The 26,197-nt window shown below is 40.7% G+C and overlaps 2 protein-coding genes across 2 annotated transcripts; both read right to left on the bottom strand.

The window, feature by feature from the left end:
- Positions 1-13,304: 13,304 nt before the first annotated feature.
- Positions 13,305-14,386, bottom strand: LOC136677284 (C-X-C motif chemokine 11-1-like). Its single transcript, XM_066654778.1, has 4 exons — positions 14,259-14,386; positions 14,001-14,127; positions 13,815-13,904; positions 13,305-13,629 (listed from the first exon to the last, which is right to left on the bottom strand). Exons 1-4 carry the CDS (start codon positions 14,371-14,373, stop codon positions 13,602-13,604), a joined length of 360 nt encoding a protein of 119 aa, XP_066510875.1. The 5' UTR covers positions 14,374-14,386; the 3' UTR covers positions 13,305-13,601.
- A 7,520-nt stretch (positions 14,387-21,906) lies between these two features.
- On the bottom strand, positions 21,907-24,995 carry LOC136677293 (C-X-C motif chemokine 9-like). The gene is made up of 4 exons (XM_066654788.1): positions 24,897-24,995; positions 24,586-24,712; positions 23,282-23,368; positions 21,907-23,180 (listed from the first exon to the last, which is right to left on the bottom strand). Exons 1-4 carry the CDS (start codon positions 24,961-24,963, stop codon positions 23,126-23,128), a joined length of 336 nt encoding a protein of 111 aa, XP_066510885.1. The 5' UTR covers positions 24,964-24,995; the 3' UTR covers positions 21,907-23,125.
- Positions 24,996-26,197: the final 1,202 nt, after the last annotated feature.

The raw sequence follows: 26,197 nt of genomic DNA, 5'->3' as shown, positions 1-26,197 counted from the left end.
GCTTTATACGTCAATAACAGTATTTTGTAATCAATGCAGGATTTTACAGGCAGCCAATGAAGTGATAATAGAAGAGGGCTGATATGTTCAAATTTTCGAGTTTTAGTGAGAACCCTGGCTGCAGCATTTTGAACTAGTTGAAGTTTTCTTAAATTTCTGCTGGTGCATCCTGACAGTAGTGCGTTACAGTAGTCAAGCCTTGAAGTAATAAAGGCATTTCTAATCTTGGCGATGTTGTGAAGATGTAAAAAAGCTGTCCTAGTGATATGGACTATGTGTTGATCAAATGATAAATCCGGGTCAATTATGACACCAAGAAGTTTTGCTGCTGAACCAGGTTTAACTGGAAAGTCAGTGAGCTCTGGACCCACCGTGACCCTGAACTAGATAAGTGCTTACAGACAATGAATGAATGAATGTTTGATGATGCACTCTGAATTTGTCAAATACCATACATTTCATTATATCTAAACAATCAGTAATAACAGACGTGTTTCTTAGGACCCTGCTGGGGTCATTCATTAAGATGATCCTGTCACTGCTGAAGAAGCATTTATAAATAATGCCGCTCTTAAAATGAATGCTGCCTGGAGAAAGTAAATAACAACAAATCCCTCGTATTTTCAAAATGGACAAATTTGATGAGAAGGAAGGACCATATTAACTTTTAATGAACAATAATATAAAGATTCAAAGTATATTTTGAGCATTTCTACTTGTAAATAATCAGAAAATTTGGAGGCAATGCTGATATTTTAAAATAATGGGAAACTAATATTAAAAACACAGCAAGATTGAGACACAAGGTTTTTTCTCAACTCAGATTGGAGCTTCCCTTGCTCCCAAATATTAACTGAGGTACTTTCACTTTCCAAATCACAGTACAGTTTCCTCTCAGGTTCATCTTCTTTCTTCTCGGGAAGTTCTTTTTTTACTGTGGTCAGCAGTAGTGAAAGTTTTCAACAGGTTTTGTTTTGACAGTGAGGATAAAGACCAGAATTTTACCTTTTGCTGAGTTTAACAGAAAAGTTAGACATAGCAATTGAAATGTTTTAGTTTAGGGATCACTAGCCACTTATCCATTTCAGGGTAAAGGTGTACCTGGAGTCTACCCAGAATCGTTGGGCACAAGGCAGGAACGCACCCAAGAGGGGCCGCCAGTCCTTCACAGGGCAACACAAACATTCACTCACACCTACGAACAGTTTTGAGTCACCAGTCCACCTACCAACACGTGCTTTTGAGAGAAAACCCACAGAGACACGGAGAACACACCAAACTCCTCACAGACAGTCACCAAGAGTGGGACTCAAACCCACAGCCTCCAGGTCCCTGGAGCTGTGTGACTATGACACCAACCTGCACCACCGTGCCGCCCTTCAGATCATTGAAAGAAGTGTTTATGAAGACTATGTTGGTGTTGTTTTTCAAATGATTTTATCACTGCTCTTGCAGTTTTAAAAACAAATTACTCATACTTCAGTTTTAATTTTCAAAATGGAAACTTAGCATAGCAGAGGGAAAAAGCAGAAAGAAAAAGCAGAAGCGGGCTTAGTGGTTAGCACATTTGCCTCCCAGCGCTGGGATCTTGGGTTCAAGTCCCATCTGGGTGGAGTTTCCATGTTCTCCCCGTGTCTGCGTGGGTTTCCTCCGGGGGCTCCGGTTTCCTCCCACAGTCCAAAAACATGGAGGGTAGGTGAATTGGCTTCTGTAATAAAATGCCCTGGTATGTAAATAAATGAGTGTGTATGTGAATGAATGTCTGTATGTGTGTGTGCCCAGATATGGATTGGCGCTGTCCTGGGTGAAACCCTAGTGCCCGATGGGGTTCTCCAGGTGGACGGTCGTTCCTGGTCAAGAGTACGCTGTGTGCGTTTGGCTGCCACTTCTCACCAGGGTGTGGATTGAGTGTTCTGAGCAGAGTGGATTTTAAAAGTGGATTGTGTATCTAAAAAGGCGCCATATAAGTGCAACGATAGATAGATAGAAATATTCTTAACATTTAATGGATGTTAATGCAGATTTTAGAAAATTACATCCAGAGAGTCCGTTTTAATCTCTTCATCACAACATTTTAAGACCAGGTAAAGTACAGCCGATATTTTACAGTTTTGGGGGAAAATGTATGTAAAATGTATTAATATATTAGAGAAACAATGTTATGTCCTGGATCAGAAGATCAACTTCCCTTTTCATCCTGATTTTAATTGAACTGCTTTCACTTTCCATAGCACAGTACAGCTTCCTTTCCGTTTCAAAATCTTTTCAAATATGTTTCCTGTGGCCAGCAGCAGTCAAAGTCCAGTTTTATCTCGTTGTTTGGATTGTAGCAGAGTCATGGGTCTGGGCTCTGAGCCACATCCTGGATTTTATCTAATCCTGGAAAAAGTACCAGTTTGGTGTGGCTACAGGAATCAAACAATAGAGTTGAAAGTGTGTCTCTCAGAAATGTAAAGAAGCATTTGAGAAAAAGTAACATTCTGCTGTTTATTATTTGGACAAAGTTAATCAATGAACAGCAGTAAGTTAAAACCAAGTGACTCTACTGAATTTCACTCGTTTTAACATGTTTATCTATTAGTGAAAATAACTCGTCATAAACTGATCGTAAGTGTTTTTTTTTTTTTTTGTAGTAATCTCCAAAATTGACTTTGGGTGCATAAAAATGGTGCTTATGTTGTGTTGGAAACTGGGGATTACCAACTTAATTGTTTTAATTGCAGATGAATGGTGGACAAAGTCGTATTAACCATTAGTTGTTTTCTGTATATAAAAGTCAAATATAATGATCAGATTTGTTATTACTTAAAAAGCGTTTAGTTATTATTCATTCATTATCTGTAACCCCTATCCAGTTCAGGGTCGTGGTGGGTCCAGAGCCTGCCTGGAATCATTGGGCGCAAGGCAGGAATACACCCTGGAGGGGGCGCCAGTCCTTCACAGGGCAACACAGATACACACATTCACACCTACGGACACTTTTTCGCCAATCCACTTACCAACGTGTGTTTTTGGACTGTGGGAGGAAACCGCAGCACCCGGAGGAAACCCATGCAGACACAGGGAGAACACATCACACTCCTCACAGACAGTCACCCGGAGGAAACCCACGCAGACACAGGGAGAACACACCACACTCCTCACAGACAGTCACCCGGAGGAAACCCACACGGACACTGGGAGAACACACCAAATCCTCACAGACAGTCACCCGGAGCGGGAATCGATCCCACAACCTCCAGGCCCCTGGGGCAGATTTTCAGCCAAGCACCCGAACACAGTGAAGTACTCAACCACCTGGTTTTTACAGCCTTCCGAAGGGCACCCGGATGCAGCATTAGGCTTAGGGCTCAATTCCATTTTTAGGGGAGTTGCTTCACCAGTAAGAGCCCTCTGGTAGGACTTATAAAACTGCATTCCCCTGCATGTGCAATATGATTTATGTACAAAAGACTATTAATTTACATGTTCTCATGCTTCAAGTTTAGTATGCATGTAGTTAAGTTTTGTATGTAGTTATTTTTTCCGCCACTAGGTGGCTACCCAAATGCAACAATGTATAACTAACAAATGTATGCAAAAAACGTGGTTCAGAGAGGCATGAAACGGTCTTCATTTGGTCGTTCTCGTTGGTAGTGTGCGTCCATTGAACGTGAGTGACATTATTTTTGCTTTATCTTTTGTTGTTAAAGACCGAGGTTGTATAGGACCGAGATATATATATTTTCACTGGGTTTTGTCGAGTGTTTTAAGTAATTTGGGGAAAGTAGCTGCTAGCTACTAGCTTTACCTAATTGATATATGTAAACCTGTATGTGACGCAGTACGTTATGATTCGGTCTTAGCCTCGTGACAAGCATTTAATGATGTTTATTTATTATAGACATTTTATGTTGTATTTGTAATAAGGATATTTGTAGATCAGTATTTCTAATTGTATTTGTTTATTATCTCTGTATAGAATACCACACTCACTTCTGTTTACATGTGGAGACCTGTACCTGATTAATATTAATGGACAAGTCAAATTAAAGAGAATTTCAAGATAAATCCTGGACCTGAATAATATCTCCATTATCTCAACTCACCTGAACATATATAATTGTTGTCCTGACCCGACCCCTGAAGTGATTGTTAATATATATACAAACCAGTTACAGTCATTAATACAAAATTGGTCCTTCGAGCCGGATACAAACAACCACTTCAGTCAATATGTCCAGGCCACATGAGAGAGATATCAGAGACGTAGACCGGCCAAAGAGATCAAGGCATATACCATCCTACCTCCAGGACTATGAAGTCAGTTACAACCCAAGGTGCCTCGTTTCTGACGAACAGCAGGTATCTTCATCTGAAGTGATCAGATATCTCCACAGCATGAGAGATGAAAATGATCAGTTACGCAGAGATGTCCAGCGTCTTACAGACATGATCCAAAAATCTCCTAGACAGGCCTCACAACATCATTTACCGTCCAAACGGGGAGATGAGAATACATCCAATGCACCAGCACATACAAGTAAGCCGACGCCATCTAGTGGTCATAAAGGCCCACGTCTGCTGGTAAGTGCTCCACCTGTGTGTAGTGATGCCCTTCCATCTCCACAATGCCACTGTGATTCTGTGGAAGACCTCGCTTGCCGCTTGCAGGAAGCAGGATTAATCACTAAAGATGAAATTTCGCCAGCAACATCTAGAAGCTCATCTCCCTGCTCCCAAGCCAAAATGCTAGATTTAGACATTGATTACTGTCCAGAGAAGGATCCGTCACGTCACAAGGACTGTAAGACACGTAGTAAAGCTTGTGTTAATTCACGTGATAGTCATTACGTCAAGTATCGTCCCAAAATTGATGACGAACACAATCGCTATGATAAGCCCTATCACTGTGATGACAGATATTACCGCTCTTACAGCATCTCTACACCTAATCCAAGTCATCCATATTATGGTGATGATTATAGTCTGACTAAGCCCTATCGAATAAATAATCCAAGAGCTCTCCGTGATGGCTGCTACTATGGGCATGAGAAAGGATACTCTTCTGATTACAGATTTCATCCTGATGACTCTTATTCATCTCATTATGGATATGACAGAGATAGATATAAAGGAGGCAGATATTCATCTGACCAACAATATTATTACTCACACTGTGATCCGTCCTATGGTAAAACCCCAGCTCTAGATTCCTATCGTGGTCCCAAACCAACTATCCCTGACTTTACATCCGAGGATCCACGAGAATTTGCTAGATTGAAACTAGCTCTGGACAACTTACTTCCGTATGATGCTTCAGAGAGCTTTAAGTTTCAAATACTCATGGACCATCTCAAGTGTGAAGAGGCATTACTTATAGCTGACTCATACACTAACAGTCCACTCCCATTTACTGACACTATAAGGGCACTCACAGAGATGTATGGTCAACCGCAGCAACTGGCATTGAAGAGGATTTCAAATCTGATGGATGGACCTAATATCCGAACTGGGGATATTAAAGCCTTTAAGTCATTCGCCCTTCAAGTTCGCGCATTAGTGGGGATGCTGCAACAACTTGGAAGCCAAGGATGGACAGAATTGAGGTGTGGCTCACATGTATCTCGCCTATTAGTCAAGTTGCCACATGATCTAAGAGCAAACTTTTACAGATTTGTGAATCCCATCACCACTCCAGTTCCAACCCTGCTTCATCTGGCGGATTGGCTTGAGTATGAGATACGAGTTCAAGTTAGCGGTGACCAGCAAAACAGTACCTTTGTTAGAGAGAGACAAGCTCTGTTTAAGAGTCGTCGTCCCGACTATAAGTCACAAAGATCTACTGCTGTTTTACTCGGTAGTGAATCCTGTCATTCAAAGGTAAAAGGGGATAAGGAGCCAACTGTGAAAGAAGTCATCCAATACAAGCCAAAGAAATACTGTCCTTTCTGTAATACTGAGCAACATTATTTGAATCAGTGCCGCAATTTCAAGCTCTTGTCAGTAGAGCAGAAGACAGAGTGGATTAAATCAAACAGTCGATGTTGGCGATGTGGCCGAGAACATCAGGCAGCCAAGTGCAACCTCAAAGCCAAGTGCAAACAGTGCGAGAGGAAGCATTTGGATATCCTGCATGAGGTCAATATCGGCCAAAATCCTACAGCGATTGGGAAACCCCAAGCACCTGAGCCAAGCACATGCCTTACTAGTTCTGTGTCAGAGACTCTGTACATTGATCGTCCAGCTAATAGCCACCAAGTGTTACTCAAGTTGATTCGTGTCCTCCTTCAGAGCGGCCCAAATGTACTTGAGACCTATGCAATATTGGATGATGGGTCAGAGCGCACAATACTGCTACATGATGCTACAGTTCATCTTGGTCTTCAAGGGAAACCTGAAGATCTCACACTCTGCACAGTGCGTCAAGAACTCTGTACCATCAGTGGAGCCACTGTTTCCTTCTCAGTTGCTCCCGTATCACAACCTAACAAGTCATATCAAATCAACAAAGCCTTTACAGCTAAAGAATTGAATCTAGCATGTCATACATACCCAGTCGAAGCTCTGCAGGAAAAGTACCGCCATCTCAGAGACATTCCACTGCCAGCCATTAAAGGGGCCCAACCATTACTGCTTATTGGGTCAGATTACCCACATTTAGTGACTCCAGTGGAACCAGTACGTCTTGGTCCACCCGGTGGACCTGCAGCTGTTCACACTAGACTAGGATGGACTTTACAAGGCCCTACAAGTCTATTACGCCACCAGCTGTCCACACAGCAGTGTCTCTTCACTACCTGCCGGTCCCCAGAAGCTGAGCTCCTAAGTCATGTGGAAAGGTTGTGGCAGCTAGATACGCTGCCTTACAGGAGTGAGCGGTTGATCACTAGATCGAGACAGGATGCCGAGGCAGTCCGCATATTAGAGGAAAAGACCACCAGAGTAATGGTGAATGGTGTGAACAGGTATAGAACTCCATTGTTATGGAAACAGAACCTTCCCCCTCTCCATGCATCTGAAGAAGCAGTTCTGTCGCAGCTGCGTGGGATGGAGAGAAGGCTAGTTAGAGACCCAGAGAAAGCTGCTATCTATTCCAAAGAAATCCACAAGCTTATTGACGCTGGTTACGTCCAAGCCATATCATCATCCAGAGCCAAAGAGAGCAATTATTCCTGGTTCATTCCACATCACCTTGTTCAACACAATGGGAAGTACCGAATAGTCTTTAATTGCTCCTTTAATTTCAATGGGCAGAGTCTCAATGATCACCTCCTTCCTGGACCCACGCTAGGAGCCAGCCTTTTGGGAGTCCTACTTAGGTTCCGAGAATACCCTGTAGCCATCAGCAGCGACGTGAGGGGAATGTTTCATCAGGTCCGCCTGCTGGATGAGGACAAACCCTTCCTTCGCTTTCTGTGGCGAGATGTTAATGTAGACCAGGATCCTACCATCTACGAGTGGCAAGTGCTTCCATTCGGCACAACATGCAGTCCATGTTGTGCTACCTTTGCACTACAGACTCATGTCCAGAGGCACACTGCTCAAGAAGAGGATGCTCGCTTGTCAGTAGAACGTTGCTTCTACGTTGATAATTGTTTGCAGAGCCTCCATTCAGAAGATCAAGCCAAGCAGCTGGTGAGTCGATTGCAGACATTATTCCTTGAAGGTGGATTTGAGCTCAGAGAATGGGCCACCAATGTCCCTGCTGTCATTGAAAATCTGCCCAAAAGCTCGAGGTCAGAGAGCAGCACACTCTGGTTCACACAACAGAAGGTTGATCCTCAAGAGTGCACACTCGGACTATTATGGCAGTGTAAGTCAGACACAATTCGTTATAAGCAGCACCACAGTGAATGCCTCAAACTGACTATGCGCAACATCTACCGCCTTCTTGCTCAACAATACGATCCTCTGGGATATATTATTCCATACACAACCAGAGCCAAGATCATTGTACAGCGACTCTGGGACAAGAAGAGAGGTTGGGATGATCCCAATCTCCCTGAAGATCTGATTCAAGCTTGGAAATCTTGGGAAGAAGAACTTCCTCAATTGTCCCAGATCACATTGCCCAGGTGCTATACTGACCACAACACATACTGTAGTACCACCACTCAAACTATTCATGTGTTCTGTGACGCTTCTGAACGCGCTTACGGATCTGTGGCGTATTTGCGCACTGACGGTGGTAACTGACAAGTTCAAGTGGCATTCTTAGCGGCCAGATCCAGAGTTGCGCCAAGGAAGCAACTATCCATTCCTAGACTAGAGTTGTGTGGCGCTTTAACCGGAGCACAGTTAGCTTCAGTGTTGCTCAAAGAACTCACCATCCAGATCCGAGAGGTAGTATATTGGACAGATTCTACTACAGTACTTAATTGGATCCAATCCGAATCTTGCAGATTTAAAGTGTTTGTAGGCACAAGAGTCTCAGAGATACAAGAGTTATCAGACACCAGAGCTTGGCACTACGTTGACTCAGCCTCTAACCCAGCAGACGATATCACGAGAGGGAAGACACTATCTCAGCTCAGTGGAGTGAGTCGCTGGAGCAATGGACCTTCTTTTCTGCTGCATTCATCTGACCATTGGCCTGAGACACCATCTGCCCAAGTCACAGAAGAAACAGAGGAGCTAAGGAGTACCGTCTTTTGTGGCTTGACAACTAGTGCAACAGATCCAGCTATTCCTGAAGTACAGCAGTTTAATACCTTCAAAGAGCTACTAGAAGTTACTATGCGAGCGCGACAAGGGGCTCCCTGTGACACCTCTCCCACTGCTGATGACTATCACAACACTGAGTTGGCACTCCTCAGACATGCACAGATTGAGAGCTTCCCTGAAGAGGTGACATTACTCAAAGCCGGTAAGGCGCTCCCGTCGACCAGTAGATTGATTACGCTAACCCCTGAATATGATCAGACGTCAGGTTTAATCCGGGTTGGAGGTAGGCTCCGCAGATGCGACAGCTTAAGTCCAGCTGTGCTGCATCCCATTCTCCTTTCCTCCTCTCACCCAGTCTCCAAGTTACTGATTCAGCATTATGACAATCAGCTGCACCATCCTGGAGCAGAGCGTGTTTTTGCAGAGCTGCGCAGAAAATACTGGCTATTAAGAGGCAGAGAGGCAGTCAAGAATCACCAGCGTAACTGTATTGATTGCAGAAAATGGAGAGGCAGCCCACAAGTCCCAAGAATGGCAGATTTACCTCCGTCCAGTTTACGTCTTTTCCGACCCGCTTTCTATTCAACAGGAGTTGACTGTTTTGGCCCTATGTTTGTAAAGATAGGAAGACGCACTGAAAAGAGATGGGGCATTTTATATAAGTGCCTTACAACTAGAGCTATCCATCTTGATCTGTTACCAAACATGGATACAGACTCCTTTCTTATGTCACTCAGACGTTTCATAGCTCGCAGAGGAAAACCCTATGAGATCCTCTCAGACCAGGGCACTAATTTCAAAGGAGGAAGCAGGGAGCTACAAGAAGCCTTTAATGCAATTGAACCTGCAGTTAAAACCCAACTTGCTTCTCAACAGATTCACTTTCGGTTTAATCCCCCCAATGCTCCCCATTTTGGTGGGTCATGGGAGCGAGAGGTGAGATCTGTTAAGAATGCCCTCCGCACCACTTTAGGAGCTCAGACAGTGCCAGAAGAGGTATTAAGGACAGTCCTTATCGAAGTAGAGGGAATACTCAACTCTAGGCCTCTGGGATACATTTCTTCTGACCTTGCTGACCCAGACCCAGTCACACCCAACTGCTTGTTGATGGGGCGGCCAGACTCCTCCCTTCCACAAGTGGTCTATCCCGATTCTGAGCTGTTAAGTCAAAAAAGGTGGCGTCATTCTCAAGTATTAGCGGATCACTTCTGGAAGCACTACATCCACTATTTTCTACCCAGCTTACAGATCCGACAGAAATGGCAGACTGAGAAAGATAATATCGCTGTAGGCACTGTAGTGCTCATTGTTGATCATCAAGCACCAAGAGCCCTCTGGCAAGTAGGAACAGTGAAGAGCGTCATACCTGGATCAGATGGACGTGTGAGAACAGCTGTGGTTCAAGTAAAGAACCAGACCTACACACGCCCAGTTGTTCGGCTCATCAAACTGTCAGCCTTACCTCAAGATAATACAGTCAACTAGTGGTCAAATTTGCCCACCAAATTTGGGGGCGGCTGTACAAAAGACTATTAATTTACATGTTCTCATGCTTCAAGTTTAGTATGCATGTAGTTAAGTTTTGTATGTAGTTATTTTTTCCGCCACTAGGTGGCTACCCAAATGCAACAATGTATAACTAACAAATGTATGCAAAAAACGTGGTTCAGAGAGGCATGAAACGGTCTTCATTTGGTCGTTCTCGTTGGTAGTGTGCGTCCATTGAACGTGAGTGACATTATTTTTGCTTTATCTTTTGTTGTTAAAGACCGAGGTTGTATAGGACCGAGATATATATATTTTCACTGGGTTTTGTCGAGTGTTTTAAGTAATTTGGGGAAAGTAGCTGCTAGCTACTAGCTTTACCTAATTGATATATGTAAACCTGTATGTGACGCAGTACGTTATGATTCGGTCTTAGCCTCGTGACAAGCATTTAATGATGTTTATTTATTATAGACATTTTATGTTGTATTTGTAATAAGGAGATTTGTAGATCAGTATTTCTAATTGTATTTGTTTATTATCTCTGTATAGAATACCACACTCACTTCTATTTACATGTGGAGACCTGTACCTGATTAATATTAATGGACAAGTCAAATTAAAGAGAATTTCAAGATAAATCCTGGACCTGAATAATATCTTCATTATCTCAACTCACCTGAACATATATAATTGTTGTCCTGACCCGACCCCTGAAGTGATTGTTAATATATATACAAACCAGTTACAGTCATTAATACAATTTACATGGCACATTATTATGGATAAGAGCCTGTGTTTACTTCCATTAATATAAATATTGTTTTCCAGAGTAAAAGCAAAAAGTTTGGTGAGTTCTCTGCAACTGAGGATTTTCAGAGAAAAGAGAAGTGTTTGAGGCAGCTCTGTGTTTATTTAGAGGAGATTATGGGCATGTGTCTGATCTGTAGAAAACTAAAACCGAAACTGTAAAGGTTCTTATCCATTCCTGTTTCCACCTGGAGATCCCTCTTGAATTAATGTTGAAATCTAATGCAGATTTTTTTTATTTTAGATTTCCATTCCTCATTAAAAGACATACATTGCTTTTTACTTTGTTGAGTTATTGTAAGCATGCGGTGGGATACACTTCCTGTGTTCAAAAGTTTTTTTACACCAATTCATCCAACATTTTGTATGAAATAAAGGCTATGACAAGAAGGTTGTCTTCCCTTGCTGCAGTGACAGCTTCCACTCTTCTAGGATAGTTTCACACTAGATATTGTTACATTGTTGTGAGGATATAATTGTATTGGGCTGTGAGAACCATACTGAAGTTAGGTGCTGGTGTTGAATAATTAGTTCTGAATCACAAGCACAAAAATATACAATGCATGTTTCTGTAGTTGACTTGGAAATGACATAATACTTTTATAAATACAAAGTTCCTTCAGTTAACTGTTTTTGGGAAAGCATGGTTTTCTGGGAAGTAGGAGCTGTATGAGTTTGTTTATAGGTTTATAGGTGTTTGAGTGTTGAGTATATTTTTTCTGATCAGATTTAAAGAGTTACATTTGTATATTCTGTGCCCTCAATGTTTACGCGTAACTATGTGTACTTGTGTTCCGCACAGTGGTGCAGCAGGTAGGCATCGCAGTCACACAGCTCCAGGGACCTGGATGTTGTGGGTTCGAGTCCCGCTCCGGGTGACTGTCTGTGAGGAGTGTGGTGTGTTCTCCCCGTGTCTCCGTGGGTTTGCTCTGGTTTCCTCTCACAGTCTAAAAACACACGTTGGTAAGGGGATTGGTGACTCAAGAGTAAATGTGAGAGTGTGTGTCACCCTGCGAAAAGTATGTGCCTGCCTTGTGCCCAATGATTCCAGGTACTCTCTGAACCCACTGTGACCCTGAACTGGTTAAGCGCTTACAGATAATGAATGAATATATCTATTTGTTTTATATTTTACCTCACTTTCAGGTCCCTTGAAACCAGGAAGATGTTTTAATGCAATATTTTTTTATATATAAAATACACAAGAAGCACTATATTTCATTGCATTTTTAAAAAGTAAAATTGTGAGTGATTGTTTGAGTTAATTAAAGTTTATTCCATTTTTGTAGTTTACAGTAAAACCAAACAGTAAATGGCATACACTACTATGCACCTAAAGGTTATTTAAGTAAAAATCTGATTTACTGATATTACTTGACTTCCGGGACCTGGGGTGATCAGTCTATTCTTCTGACAAGATCTGTCTTAACAGCCCACTCACTGATCAGACAAAGCCTGGACTGCCTTAGGCTCATGTACAACTACTTCAGTACATTATTTTATGCTTTTTAAGTGAAAATGTTACCAACTGTGTGTGAATGATATATACACTGCACAGTAACACTGTGTGCATTTGATTTTGTGGGGCACACATGGTCAGTCCAGCTCAGTACCAACAAGAATTGTCCATGGGTTATATGTGGGCCCCACATATGAATGCCCTTTGAATGCCATGTGAATGCCCAAACTGAACAGCCCACACAAAATACAAACTCTCTAAATCATTACAACATGCTATGGACCATTGAGCCTCATACATTGAGTGCTACTGGGCTGCCACCATTTATCCTTTGTAGAAAACACCACTGGGTCCCACTAGCAGCCCATTTATCAAAACATATTTGGCCAATGCCCATCTTAACCATATGAGTGCCACCAAATGCATTGGGGTCTGATGAATGATGTTGTTTCAGCTCTCATTTCTTATATCTAAATGATGTATTCAAAACAATACATTGCAGTATTTTACAGATGATTTTGAAATGAACGATAAATGTGGGACATTTAGAAAACACAGAGATGGTTATAGGTTTCTCTAGGTGGTTTAGGTTATAGTTTTCATTGGTGGTTTGGGTTATAGCTTAGGTTTGGGTTTCTCTAGGTGGTTTTGGGTTATAGTTTTCGTTGGTGGTTTGGGTTTCTGATATTTGTTCTTTTATCTAATATTATTTGAAAAGTCAAATTACTGCATAACTGTAATTATTAATAGACAGTGGATTAATCCTGATAACTGAGAATGCTTTTTCATAAAAAAAAAAAAAAAAGATTTCTGGACTTGTAGGCATTTTATATCTTTATTAACTTATAATTAAAACATGAAAACCATAAATAAAATATATAAATATTGAACAATATGTTCAAAATGTTCTATACATTATACATAAAACACACAGAATTAGGACAAACATGTTCTTTCATAAATAAATAATAATAAACACAGGAGTGGCCCCCTCCAGGGTGTATTCCCGCCTTGCGCCCAATGATTCGAGGTAGGCTCTGGACCCACTGCGACCCTGAACTGGATAAGGGTTACAGAATGAATGAATGAATGAAACACAGGAATGTTTACAGTTTCATGCAGCACACGGAGGTATATCCAGTTCAAGTAGCTGGGCACTTTTTTGAAATGGAAGATGCTAAGGGTCTCCTCTTCCACATCTTCACGGGGACTTGGCCTGGTTAGCATTCCTAAAAAACAAACATTTTATTTAAAACAATATATTTATGCTGGTTTTTCATTTAATCTCGCATAAAAAAGAAAAACATACAAGTAGTTTTCAGTTTTTCTTTCTGTTTTTGTATTTTTTTTAATTGATTATCAGCTTTGTTTATACACAACTATCAATATTCAGTATTTAAACTGACAGTCTCACCTCTTTTCCATGAATTTCCTGATGATGTTCTGGGCAAATTTTGAAGCTGAATTGAGGCATTTTACCCCAGCACCATTCTTCAAATAGACACTAAAATAGAGCAAACAAAAACAAACACATCAGATGGCTGAAAGGAATGTAATCTTGAGGCATTATAGATTATGATTTGGTTGATAAAGGACTTACATAATTTCCATATTTCCACAAGAGGGACCTGGAGGATAAACTTCAATCTTCTCAACACGTTTGTGATTAAGCATTTTCACACCAGCACCTTGACATAAGCACCTCATTACACTGGGCCTGGCTTGTCCTGTGAATAGATTAAAAGAACAAAAATTGCTGCATTACTTTTCCAATGTTTAATGCTCTAAACAGAATAAAAGATATAAAAGATGTCCAGTCAAAATGGCTAAGGTCTGAATATGAGAGAAAAACACATACCTTGTACATGGACGATAACCAGACAAGCAAGAATCACAACAGCTGCTGTACACTTCATATTTTCCTTGGTGATTTTCTTGGTGATGATCTTGAAGGTGCTAGTGTGAATGCTCATGGATCCTCGAGAATGAAGCCCTTTTAAATGCTCAGGGTTGTGCTTCACTCTCCTTAAGTGTTAAATGACTTTCACTTTACTTATGATGTCACACTTCCACTTCTGTCTTGGAATTTCCCACATTTTCACAAAAGCTGGGGCTCTCGGGTCATGTTTGTTTAGGTGCTGAAATGTTGGTGACATCATTGGTATGAAACAGCACTTTTTATACACTTTGTTGCTGTTTGTAATGGAAACTAATGAGAGGAAAATGAAGCAATTTTGCACCATAGTTTTCCTGTGTGAAACTGAGCAATAAATGTATCTGTTAGTGTTACATAGCAGTGTTATATTTATTGATTTGGAAGATACTATTATACAGAGATGCAGCATCAGGAGGTTTGCGTAAAGGAAAAGGTAGTATTTTTTACGTTAAAATTACAGCTTCAAAAAAAAAGTGTTGTATAAGTCAATTACATTCTGCAACTGCAGGGGGAGCCCAGGAGTAAAAATAACGAAACGTACCTAGTGTTCTTGTAAGGACATTTATTTTTTTAACATGGTAAACTATATCACCTGTAACACAGTAAACACTGTGCAATACATATATGTAGTGACTGCTGTTTGAAGACAAGGACCCAAAAAGAGCGTTAAAATAAAACTAAACGTTTCCATTCCATATTTTCTTTGTACATCCATTATCCTACCTCCAGTCAGTGTCCCATTGTCTCATGTATGTCTATCAGTGAGCTGCTGGTATCGTGTGTCCTGCACTTGTCTTCTGTTTATACACTTTCATATATTTATATACTTAGTTTAGTTGAATTTAGTATATTTTTGTTAAATGTTACTGCATCTTGGAGAGGAGAGTAACGTAATTTCACTCCTTTGTACGTCCTGCACATATGCAGAATTGACAATAAAACTCTCTTGACTCTTGAATTCTTTTGATAAACTCTTTAAAGACTTACATGTGCTAAGTCATTTTCTGCAGATGTCCTTAAAATAGTATCTCTCTGAGCTCACCACAGCATTAAAGGCCATTTGCTTGAGAATTCGTTGAAATTGTAGCGTTTTAAAGAAAGAAGAAGTCTTTAATCCAGCGCAGTGGGTCAATGCGTGTAGGAGTTTAATTCTCTGCTTTTCCTCGGAGGAACAAAGGCAGCTGAAACTAATCTCTCCGACCACAAATATTCCCCATGAAATCTATTTTAAACATAAAGAAGAGAGATAATTAGCATGTGCTGCACATCACTACATTGTGCTGATTGAGTAATATTTAAGACCTAATTAACTGAGATGTATATTTCATTAAAAATGAAAATAGAAATGAATAATGGAGTGTATTTCTAAATCTTTCCGTGTGCAATATTACACTGTATGAGGTTGTCGTAGGAATATTATAAGATCCTTGAGCCTATTTCTAGGCGTTTGGATTCAGTGTGTTTTTGCAGTGCTTATAACCATCATTTAGACTTATTCAGTATGACACTTTCTCTACATAACATCAAACAAGTAAATAGAAACCGATTTAATAGCTGAGTTATATTTGAATAACTAAATAATATTATTAATCAGAATCTCATAATGACAAATATAACAATATAATATTAGAAATATTAGTATATACTTTATATATGCAGTGTAGAAGCTATTAGTTTCCAAAGCTGGAGATCCAAATTAAATTAGAAATAGCTCCGAACTTTCATCTTTGAGAAATAGGAGAGGACCCAGCTCCTCTTTATCTTCAGGTTTGAAAAAGGTACAGTTGCCTGTGTCCATCTCTTCACTTTGAGAAGACAAATCAATATTATGAGTCTCAATGTTGGTGGAGATGTCTTTGAAGCTGTTACTGAGTAAAGGGAAATAAAAAAAGACAAAAAGAATACAATGTGTAGATAAAAGGCCTAAGAATGTGATGTTAAATTATACTGGTGAGACTTACTGGTAAACCAATGGGGCTTACCGCTGCATGCCTGTATAGCTACTTAGTGTTTGGCAGGAAGCCACTGATGGTGGGCTATACAACTTCCTCTCGTGCCAACTGTTATCGTTTCTCGGAAAACCGTTTTATTTATACTCAGCTCAGCTCCAAGGTAACATTAGATCACTGTGACAAAATGAAGCCTGGGGTATTGTCTAGGCTGGATTTTACAAAATGCTCCTGCTACTGATGATCAGAAATCTTCTAGGTTTATTAAAGGCAGACTGCAAGGTGTTTTCCACAAAGTTTCTGACATCTCATATCTGTTATAAACACAGACTTATCTATCACAGATATAAACATGACCATCATTCCGTTCCATCCATTGCCTGGATACACCAACACAGCTAATAAAGACACGCTGGAGATACATTATTGTCACCAAAGGTATACAGAGTGTAAATGTACCTTTAAAGGTCCAACATTCATTTTAAAGTCCAGTTGTGCTCTTTAAAATATATATAAAAGATTACATTGCAGGGATGTGTTAAATAAAAGAACATACTATGTGTCCTGAAGATGCAATGAGGTGTATGTAATCAACACAATTTTAAAATCTACAATTATACAATTATAATAAAATAAGGTACAATTATGTTCCCTAAAGTAACTGAATATACATATATATATGATATATATAAATAAATATATATATACTCTTGAGGGTACCAGCACAGAGACGGTTTTTCAGACAGTGTAGCATTGCTATGTGAATTAAATGCTATGGAGCAGGTGCCCAGTGTAAAGCATGGGCTTAAAGGAGCAGCGTTCTCTGGAGTGATGGACCACCAGTTCCTTCGAGATGAGTTAGAGTGGGGTGTGTGTGTGTATTCATCCAGCATTTACTATCGTCTGCTTATTGACTTTGCATCATTAATGTACTGTATCACACAAAGTTTAACAGCGGAGCTTGTAGAACCCCTCCTAGTGGTGAGGATGGATATCACTGACATTGTGTAAATGAAAACAAATGGAAAATGCAGAAATGCAGCTATAAAAACGCTGGGGGGAAAAAAGTGATTTCAGAATCATAAGACTCCTTGGGTAATAATTTTAGATAGAATAAGTTTCAGTTGAATTTGAATCCACTGCAAACTTTATGTTCACTTTTAAAAAAATATACAATGCAATCTCACTTTTTTTTTATTTATTTATTTTTTTTTTACCACATTTATATTAGTATTTTATTGAATTGTATCATTTTAGTTCAGTTCTCTTCAAGTAAAAGGATTGAAAGGGCTGGTCTCATAGATCTGGAAAGACACATGCATGAGTGATACGCAAACACAGACAGAGTGTGTCAGCTGACACAGTTTGCCATTAAGTTACAAGGATGAGGATCTAAAGCTTAAACCCTGCTTTTTTTAGTGCATCTGGTGATGAGACATAGTTATAATGAAAGCTGCTGCATGATGTGGTTCCTCTAAGTGTTTTTCCCCCTGAATGAATGCCAACTTAATGCACAAAATGCAATGTTATCAAGAGGTCATATGAGACACATCATAAGGTCAAGTTCCTCATGCTCAGAAGGTAAACACTCGACTTTTAATGTCTGAATATTTTAGGCTTTGCTATTTATATATGTATGCTCCAGAAAAAAAATAAATACACAAAATTTTATTATTCATCCATTTATTTACATTAATACATTAACATTAACCAGGGGAATTCCTTCATATCTCATCTGGTTATGTGCTTTATCCATTTCAGGGTTGCAGTGTCTACAATCCCAGACTTCTTTGACTCTCTTCACTTCCTTTAGACGTTTCTGGGCAATCCCCTGAGACCTCACGCCAGCTGGGAGGTTTATATTTATTTTTCTTATTTAGATATTTGGAAATACACCAATTGTTTTTTTGTTTTTTTATGGTTTAATGGTCCGAATGGGTTTTGGACCGGAAGGTTGCTGGTTTGATTCCCAGGACTGGCAGGAAAACTGGGGGTGGTGGGAGTGAAAGAACTGTCCTCCTCCATCAATCCATTCATAAAGTGCCCTTGAGCAAAGCACCTGCCCCCAGCTCTGTGTGTGTGATGGGTTAAATGCAGAAAACTCATTTCACTGCACATTTACAATGACCAGTAATTGCACATAAACATAATATATTCCTGCTTTGTTTACTTATTACTTTTTACTAATTGTTTATTGGCAGCACATAGGGTCATTCATTCATTCATTATCTGTAACCCTTATCCAGTTCAGAGTCACGGTGGACCCAGAGCCTTTCTGGAATCATTGGGCGCATGGCAGGAATACACCCTGGAGAGGGCGCCAGTCCTTCAGAGGGCAACACACACACTCATACATTCCCGCACACACTCACACCTACGGATGCTTTTGAGTATCCAATCCACCAACCAACATGTGTTTTTGGACCGTGGGAGGAAACCCACAGAGACACAGGGAGAACACACCACACTCCTCACAGACAGTCACCCGGAGGAAACCCACGCAGCCACAGGGAGAACACACCACACTCCTCACAGACAGTCACACAGAGGAAACCCACGCAGACACAGGAAGAACACACCACACTCCTCACAGACAGTCACCTGGAAGAAACCCACACAGGCACAGGGAGAACACACCAAACTCCTCACAGACAGTCACCCGGAGGAAACCCATGCAGACACAGGGAGAACACACCAAACTCCTCACAGACAGTCACCCGGAAGAAACCCACGTGGACACAGGGAGAACACACCAAACTCCTCACAGACAGTCACCCGGAGGAAACCCATGCAGACACAGAGAGAACACACCACACTCCTCACAGACAGTCACCTGGAGGAAACCCATGCAGACACAGGGAGAACACACCACACTCCTCAAAGACAGTCACCCGGAGGAAACCCACACAGACACAGGGAGAACACACCACACTCCTCACAGACAGTCACCCGGAGGAAACCCATGCAGACACAGAGAGAACACATCACACTCCTCACAGACAGTCACCCGGAGGAAACCCATGCAGACACAGGGAGAACACACCACACTCCTCAAAGACAGTCACCTGGAGGAAACCCACACAGACACAGGGAGAACACACCACACTCCTCACAGACAGTCACCCGGAGGAAACCCATGCAGACACAGAGAGAACACACCACAATCCTCCCAGACAGTCACCTGGAGGAAACCCACGCAGCCACAGGGAGAACACACCACACTCCTCACAGACAGTCACCTGGAGGAAACCCACGCAGACACAGGGAGAACACACCACAATCCTCACAGACAGTCACCTGGAGGAAACCTACACAGACACAGGGAGAACACACTACACTCCTCACAGACAGTCACTTGGAGGAAACCCACGCAGACACAGGGAAAACACACCACACCCCTCACAAACAGTCACAGACAGTCAACCAGGTCCCTGGAGCTGTGTGATTGCGACACTACCTGCTGCACCATCGTGCCACCCAGCACATAGGTTTGACATTTAGTAATGCTGTCACACAGCTTCAGGTTTTGTGAGGATGTGTGTTCTCCCTGTGTCTGTGTGGGTTTCCACAAAGTGCTTGGGTCCTCTCACACAATCAAAGCCAACACGATGTTAAGTGAATTAACTGTACAATAATATCCACTGATGTGAGTGGTTGAGTGAATGCGTGATGTTCTGTGATGAAATGATTCCTTATAGGCTCCACACAGCAAATTCTCCAGTGGTAAATTAACACTATTAGTGTTTAATTAAGACTGAGAGTGTTTTAATTTATTGCACTAACTGTTAATTTAACACTAAAAATGTTCATTTAACACTGGTGAATTTGCTGGGCAGACACACTGGGCCCTGAACTTGATAAACCACTAAAGAGACTCTATGTAGTATTTTTACCTAAAAATGACAGTTTTAAATGGATTGTAATGTTCCTCTGACCTGTAATAAGGAGAATAAAGCCTCTCTTACTGCTCCAGGGGATTCTCAGCTAAAAACCTGGCCATGCAACTTCAGAATCACATGGCAGAGATCTCTCGCAAGGACTGCATACCGCCTTATGGCACATAGCACACAGGTGTTTGCCTCGCTACAAAAAGAACCAAGATTGGTTTTCCCAGTACGGACATGATGGCAGAGACAGCTAGGAGGTGAAAAAGAGAGAGTGAGAGCAGCTGTTCAAGTGTTAATTTTGGACTGACATTACTCAATAGTGAGTTGAAACAGGCATCAAGACCCAAATTGGAGAAGTAACTTTTGTAGTATGTTATTCTTGTATTAGTCAATGATAAATGTTGTTGACAAGTGTTTTAATCAGGTTTTTGAGCGTTAATGAGTGAGCCAGGGTTTGCAGCTGCTAACTTTAGCTGTTTAGCTCTGGCTGTTTATAATAGACAGAGTTACGTTTTGTGTCAGTGGAACCCAAGCTTGTTGAGCACAGTGCTATAATAAGTTTTTAAAGGTTACTGAAGAAAAAGGGCCAGTGGTAGCTTTAGCCAGATTAGCACGTTGGACATTGATTCTGGTAATAAGTGCTTTCTATCGATTGTTGTGTAGTTATAATGGCTAGAGTACCTTCAAAGTTACATTTTATGATTGTAATAGCACGACTCAGTGTAGTCATGGCGGCACGGTGGCTTAGTGGTTAGCACGTTCGCCTCTCAGCACTGGGATCTTGGGTTCAAGTCCCATCTGGTTAGAGTTCCCATGTTCTCCCTGTGTCTGCGTGGGTTTCCTCCGGGGGCTCCGGTTTCCTCCCACAGTCCAAAAACATTGACTTCTCTAATGTGAGTGAATGAATGTGTGTGTGCCCAGATATGGATTGGCACTCTGTCCTGGGTGAAATCCTAGTGCCCGATTCAGTGGACGGTCGTTCCTGGTCGGGAACTGTGCGCGTTTGGCTGCCGCTTCTCACCAGTGTGTGTGGATTGAATGTTCTGAGCAGTGTGAATTGTAAAGCGTCCTTGGGTGTAAAAAGGTGCTATATTATTATAATAATAGTCAACATCATTTTATTCATTTATGCGCACTCCCCAGGCTCAGCACTGAGGTAGTTTGTGCATGTGTTTATCAGTAGCCCAGAGAGCCGTTCATGACAATGTGAATATTCTTCGGCTCAGAAGGTCTTTGTGTGTGTGTGTGTGTGTGTGTGTGTGTGTGTGCGAGAGAGACAGAGAGAGAAAGACTTTATCTATTCATTGTATTTTAAAATATTTTTTATAGTAATTATTTAAGCAAATTAATGATAATTTGCTTAAATAATCGGTTAATTAAGTATTTGTTTTTTTTCAAATATATAAAAAATATATGTTCAGTGTAATTTTGTTTATGTGATTTGGCAACATTGTTACTGAAACAGTCATGCCAATAAAGCCAAGCTGAATTGAAAAAAAAAAAATAAATTGAGACATGCATTTCACTCAGCAACAGTTCTCCCACAGTATTCCTTAAAAGACAATGAGTAAGTAAATGAGGTCATTTAATTTAAACCCAAATGTTTCAGAAGCTTCACGACAAAATGATGTAAAGATCCCACTAGAAAACACATCAGAGCCTTTGGGTTTAAATAAATAAGTCTAATAATTTCCAAAACATATTTATTTATTTTTTAGAAAATTAAATGCACATGTATCATTTAACAGCGGAAAAAGAACAAGAGGTAGACCATCTATACGCTGAAACATATAGAATATGAAAGTGGATCATTTTATTTTTTTTTGATGATTGACACATTTCTTTGGTGATTGTCATTGAAAGGAGAAGGCAGCGGCTGATACAGAAAAGCAACAATCAAACCTTAAACATTACATCATACTGTTTGTGCAGATACCGTCTGTACATCAGTGGCACACAGACCTTAGGGCAGTGGGTTCCCAAACTGGGTGTGGTCTGATTTAGATATGCGTCAGTGGGGTATATTCCTTTAGCTTTCAAATGACTACACTATTATATCAGAGCAAAGACTCTTACTGCGCTTGTTTAAGGTTAATCCCAGTTATGTAGTATATTTACTGATATGTAATGCCTAATTTCAATGTTTCATTTTTGAATTTAAAAGCCAAACTGGAACATATTTCTGGATGTTATTAATACATTGGAAAGCTTTCAAAACATCTACAGGTATCACTTTTTCACAAATGTTACAGGCATTAAATCAGCTTCTAAATTATACACCTGGAATTAAAATAGGTGTAGGAGGTAAAAACCTTGGGCCCACAGAATATTACTAATATCCAGTTCATGTTTCTTTGCCCAAGAGGTTTGTGAAGCTTTGTGCTTCGTCCTGTGGCACAAATCAGAATACAGTGTTCTACACATTGTGTTTAAACCCATGTGATTGCGTAATCATAAATGCAGCATAGGTAATAGTTTAGCGATTACAGCAGAGAAATTGAAGCAGTGAAAAAACAGCAACTGAAAGCAAACCAGCTGCTGTTGTGAATTACAAAGTGGTGCAGAGACATTTACAACAAAAGACCTGTATTGTCCATAAATTATTTGGTATTATGTAGAAGGTACCCACACTGCCATCCACATGATTAAACCCTTAGTAGTTTGGTAATATTCTTTGATGAATCCTGTACTGAATACTATTTTATTGTCCTTCCTCCTTTTCAACATGTGGCTTATTGTTTTTCTTTCTCTTTTATCGGAGTAAGTAAATGTCACAAACAAGAGATAAATTGTAATAATCCTCATTATAGTTTCTCACAATTTCAGTGCATCCAAACAATGTTTAAAAAGATATAAAGCAATACGATACGTTTTGTGTTTATATTGTTTAAGAACATATATGGACTATAAAAAGTGATCTGTTTGCAGAAGTCTTAGGATGCGCACTGTGGGCTCACGGCTGGTTCTTCGCCTGCTTCCTTCCTCCTTGTCGTTTGGACATCTTTCCTCTGAAGGTAGAAGGGAAAAACACAGGTCAACAATAGTTTCAGCAAGCTCTCCACATTTATCCACTTTAGAAATTTAAATGTAAGTGGTAGGAGATGCTCACTTTTTCCCAAGTTTCCCTTTGAGGATTTTCTTTCCTTGTTTTCCATCTGGATCCAGGCATGTTTTGTTTCCTGTCTTGAGTGTGATCCTTTGTAGCAAAGAAGATAAATGACACACACACTGGGTTTTCTCATGTCAATTCACAGTCTGTAACTGCCAGGTACTGCCCAGTAAACAAGGAACGTTCCCTGGACGTTCAAAATAGGTCTAAAAGTAGTCTGTCCGTCAAGGACATATTTTAAACGTCAATGGACGTCCAAAATCCATCTTAATAAGTTAGTTAAGTGGTGACCAATCGATAACGTCAGTGGACGTCCAAAATGCGTTTTATACAAGTAATTTATTTCGGGACCAATTAATAACGTCAATGGACGTCCAAAATACGTCTAATAGTCGTCTTTTCAATGTCTGTGTTTGGACGTCTTTTCAACTTTCATTTTCAACCTTAAGAGAACGTTGATTAGCGGCAGTCATTACGTTATTTCAACGTTGAAGCAACGGCTAATTGTTTACTGGGTGCACACAGCTGACATTTTTCTGACTTCTTGAATATTTCTAATTCAGCAAATTAACCCGTGTTAAACCAACTCTATTAGTGTTACATTAACAACATGAACGTAAAAAAACTAACACCAGCACTGTGTTATTTTAATACTAATAGTGCCCCCAGAGGCCGGATGGAGTGGTGTCTCTACCAAAGTGGGAACACATCCCATCATTTTTAGGATGTTGTAGGGGGACTTCAAGTACAGGACTGGCATGGTGTGTGAGAGGATATTCCTGGGAAAAACAAGACCTATAGTCACCTCTGTCAGCTGTCAGATGGGCCCCCACAGCCCTAGTGACAAAGTAAACTTGGGAAAATACAGGAAACCTTGACCCAGGAGACAGCACTGACAGAGAGGGGGCTGAGGCCACATAACTCCTCTCACTCTGTCAGGCTCATTATCTGTTATCACTCTCCTATTGTCAAATGTGCAGAAGTGTGCTTCCAGGTACAGAGAACCAGACGAGGTGATAGAGGAGAAAGAGACAGACACAACGTGTGAGTGGCTGAAATCCCTATGTTTCTGTTGTTCTGAATAAAAGTCACGTCTGCTGTGAACCTGGCACTGGGGCTCATGTGAACCTAAATTCCCACAGGTCCTAAACGAAGGAATGTGTGAATATGATGATCATTGTGTATGCATCTGTTTCATTATTATTATTATTTTTAACCTTTAATTAATCCTTATTCTTATAACAAGGGTTTTGGGAAAAGGGTTTGGGCGCATTATTGTAGTTTTAAAAAAAGTGTGTACTCACAAGAGCTCAGTCCTGGGACACAAGGCACTTGGGGAGAAAGAGTTAATCTCCTTAACATTTTGAAACTTCACCCGTTTCTGGAGCTTTCCTCCGCACAAACAGCGCTCTGATTGTCCTCCAATGCGCCCTGTAGGAGAGGCCAAAAAGGAGTGAGTTAATAAGTACGTTCATGAATAAATAACTTTGTTTAAATAAAGCACAAGGTCCAGTTAAGAAAGTCCTAAAAAAATATTCATTTTTGTTTTTTTCCAATGGGAAAAGATAACAAATAATAAGATTTATAACATTGCTAAAGTCACATATCATCTTACCTGCACACAGAGTTGTAGTCATCATAAAAATGACTAGAAACAGCAGTGTGAAAGTGGTGGTTCTCATGGTGAAGGCTGACGAGTGAAGAACAAAACAAAGTGCACCGAAGAGGGTGGTGCAAATGACCCTCTCTCATTTTTATACAAAACGCATCACTCACTTTCACTTTCCACAAATAGACTGCTCCTAATACGTGGGTCATTCCTTTTGGGAAAATCCGATTAAGAAGCTTTGAGAATAGACACTGAGTCTACACACGTATAGGAATTTCCACAGCCTCAGAGATGTCTAAACAGAAAGTTATGTAACAGGCAAAAAATGTAAAGAAATGATAAATAGGCCAGAAAACTTATTAAAACAATAAATATGCATTTTACAAAAAGTCTTTGGCAAGCACTTTCCGTGGTATAAATGGTTATTTTCAGAAATCCTTGATCTTTTATGGCCTGAGGATAAATCATTCCACCGATGTGTTGTGTCCAGATATAAATATAACTTTTCTCTAATTTTCAAATTCATTCATTTCTATGATTATTTTTATATTGAAATGTATCTTAATCAATATTTTTCTTCATTCTATTACTCAGAAAGCTTTGTAGAGTGTATAAACTTAACAAATATGAAAGGGGTCACATTAAAGGTGTTAAGAACAGTAATTACTCGTAAATAAGAACAGTGCCAGAGTTTGCAGATTGAATACTATTGGATAGTTGTTGTTTGTTTGTTTGCTTGTTTGTTTACACATTTACAGAACAACCTGAATCCATAACATTACAGGAAAAACTGAGACCGAAATGAGGGGTTTTGCTGCCACCTAGTGGACAACTTGGCAGGATCAGGGAGAGCACATCAAACTCCTTTAAAGACAGACCTGTTGCTCGGTGGTGGAAAAGTCGGTAGTTGAGGAGTGAACACAGGAACCTGGAGCACTGTGGCAGTGAAACTTCCTGCAGCACCACGCTGGCACCCTGAGGAAAAACACTGCATCTGCTGAGTGGAACTTTTCACTGGAGCCATCACCGCGCGCGGCATGGTGGCTCAGCAGGTTAGTGTCGCAGTCACACAGCTCCAGGGACCTGGAGGTTGTGGGTTCGATTCCCGCTCCGGGTGACTCTCTGTGAGGAGTGTGGTGTGTTCTCCCCGTGTCCGCGTGGGTTTCCTCCGGGTGCTCCGGTTTCCTCCCACAGTCCAAGGTAGGTGGATTGGCGACTCAAAAGTGTCCTTAGGGGTGTGTGTGTGTTGCTCAGGGTTTATTCCCGCCTTGCGCCCAATGATTCCAGATTCCAGGTAGGCTCTGGAC

Source organism: Hoplias malabaricus, chromosome X2, assembly GCF_029633855.1.
Source record: "Hoplias malabaricus isolate fHopMal1 chromosome X2, fHopMal1.hap1, whole genome shotgun sequence".
NCBI classification, from domain to species: Eukaryota; Metazoa; Chordata; class Actinopteri; order Characiformes; family Erythrinidae; genus Hoplias; species Hoplias malabaricus.
Note: the sequence above shows the minus strand (reverse complement) of the source record. Positions and strands in the feature narration are given on the sequence as shown.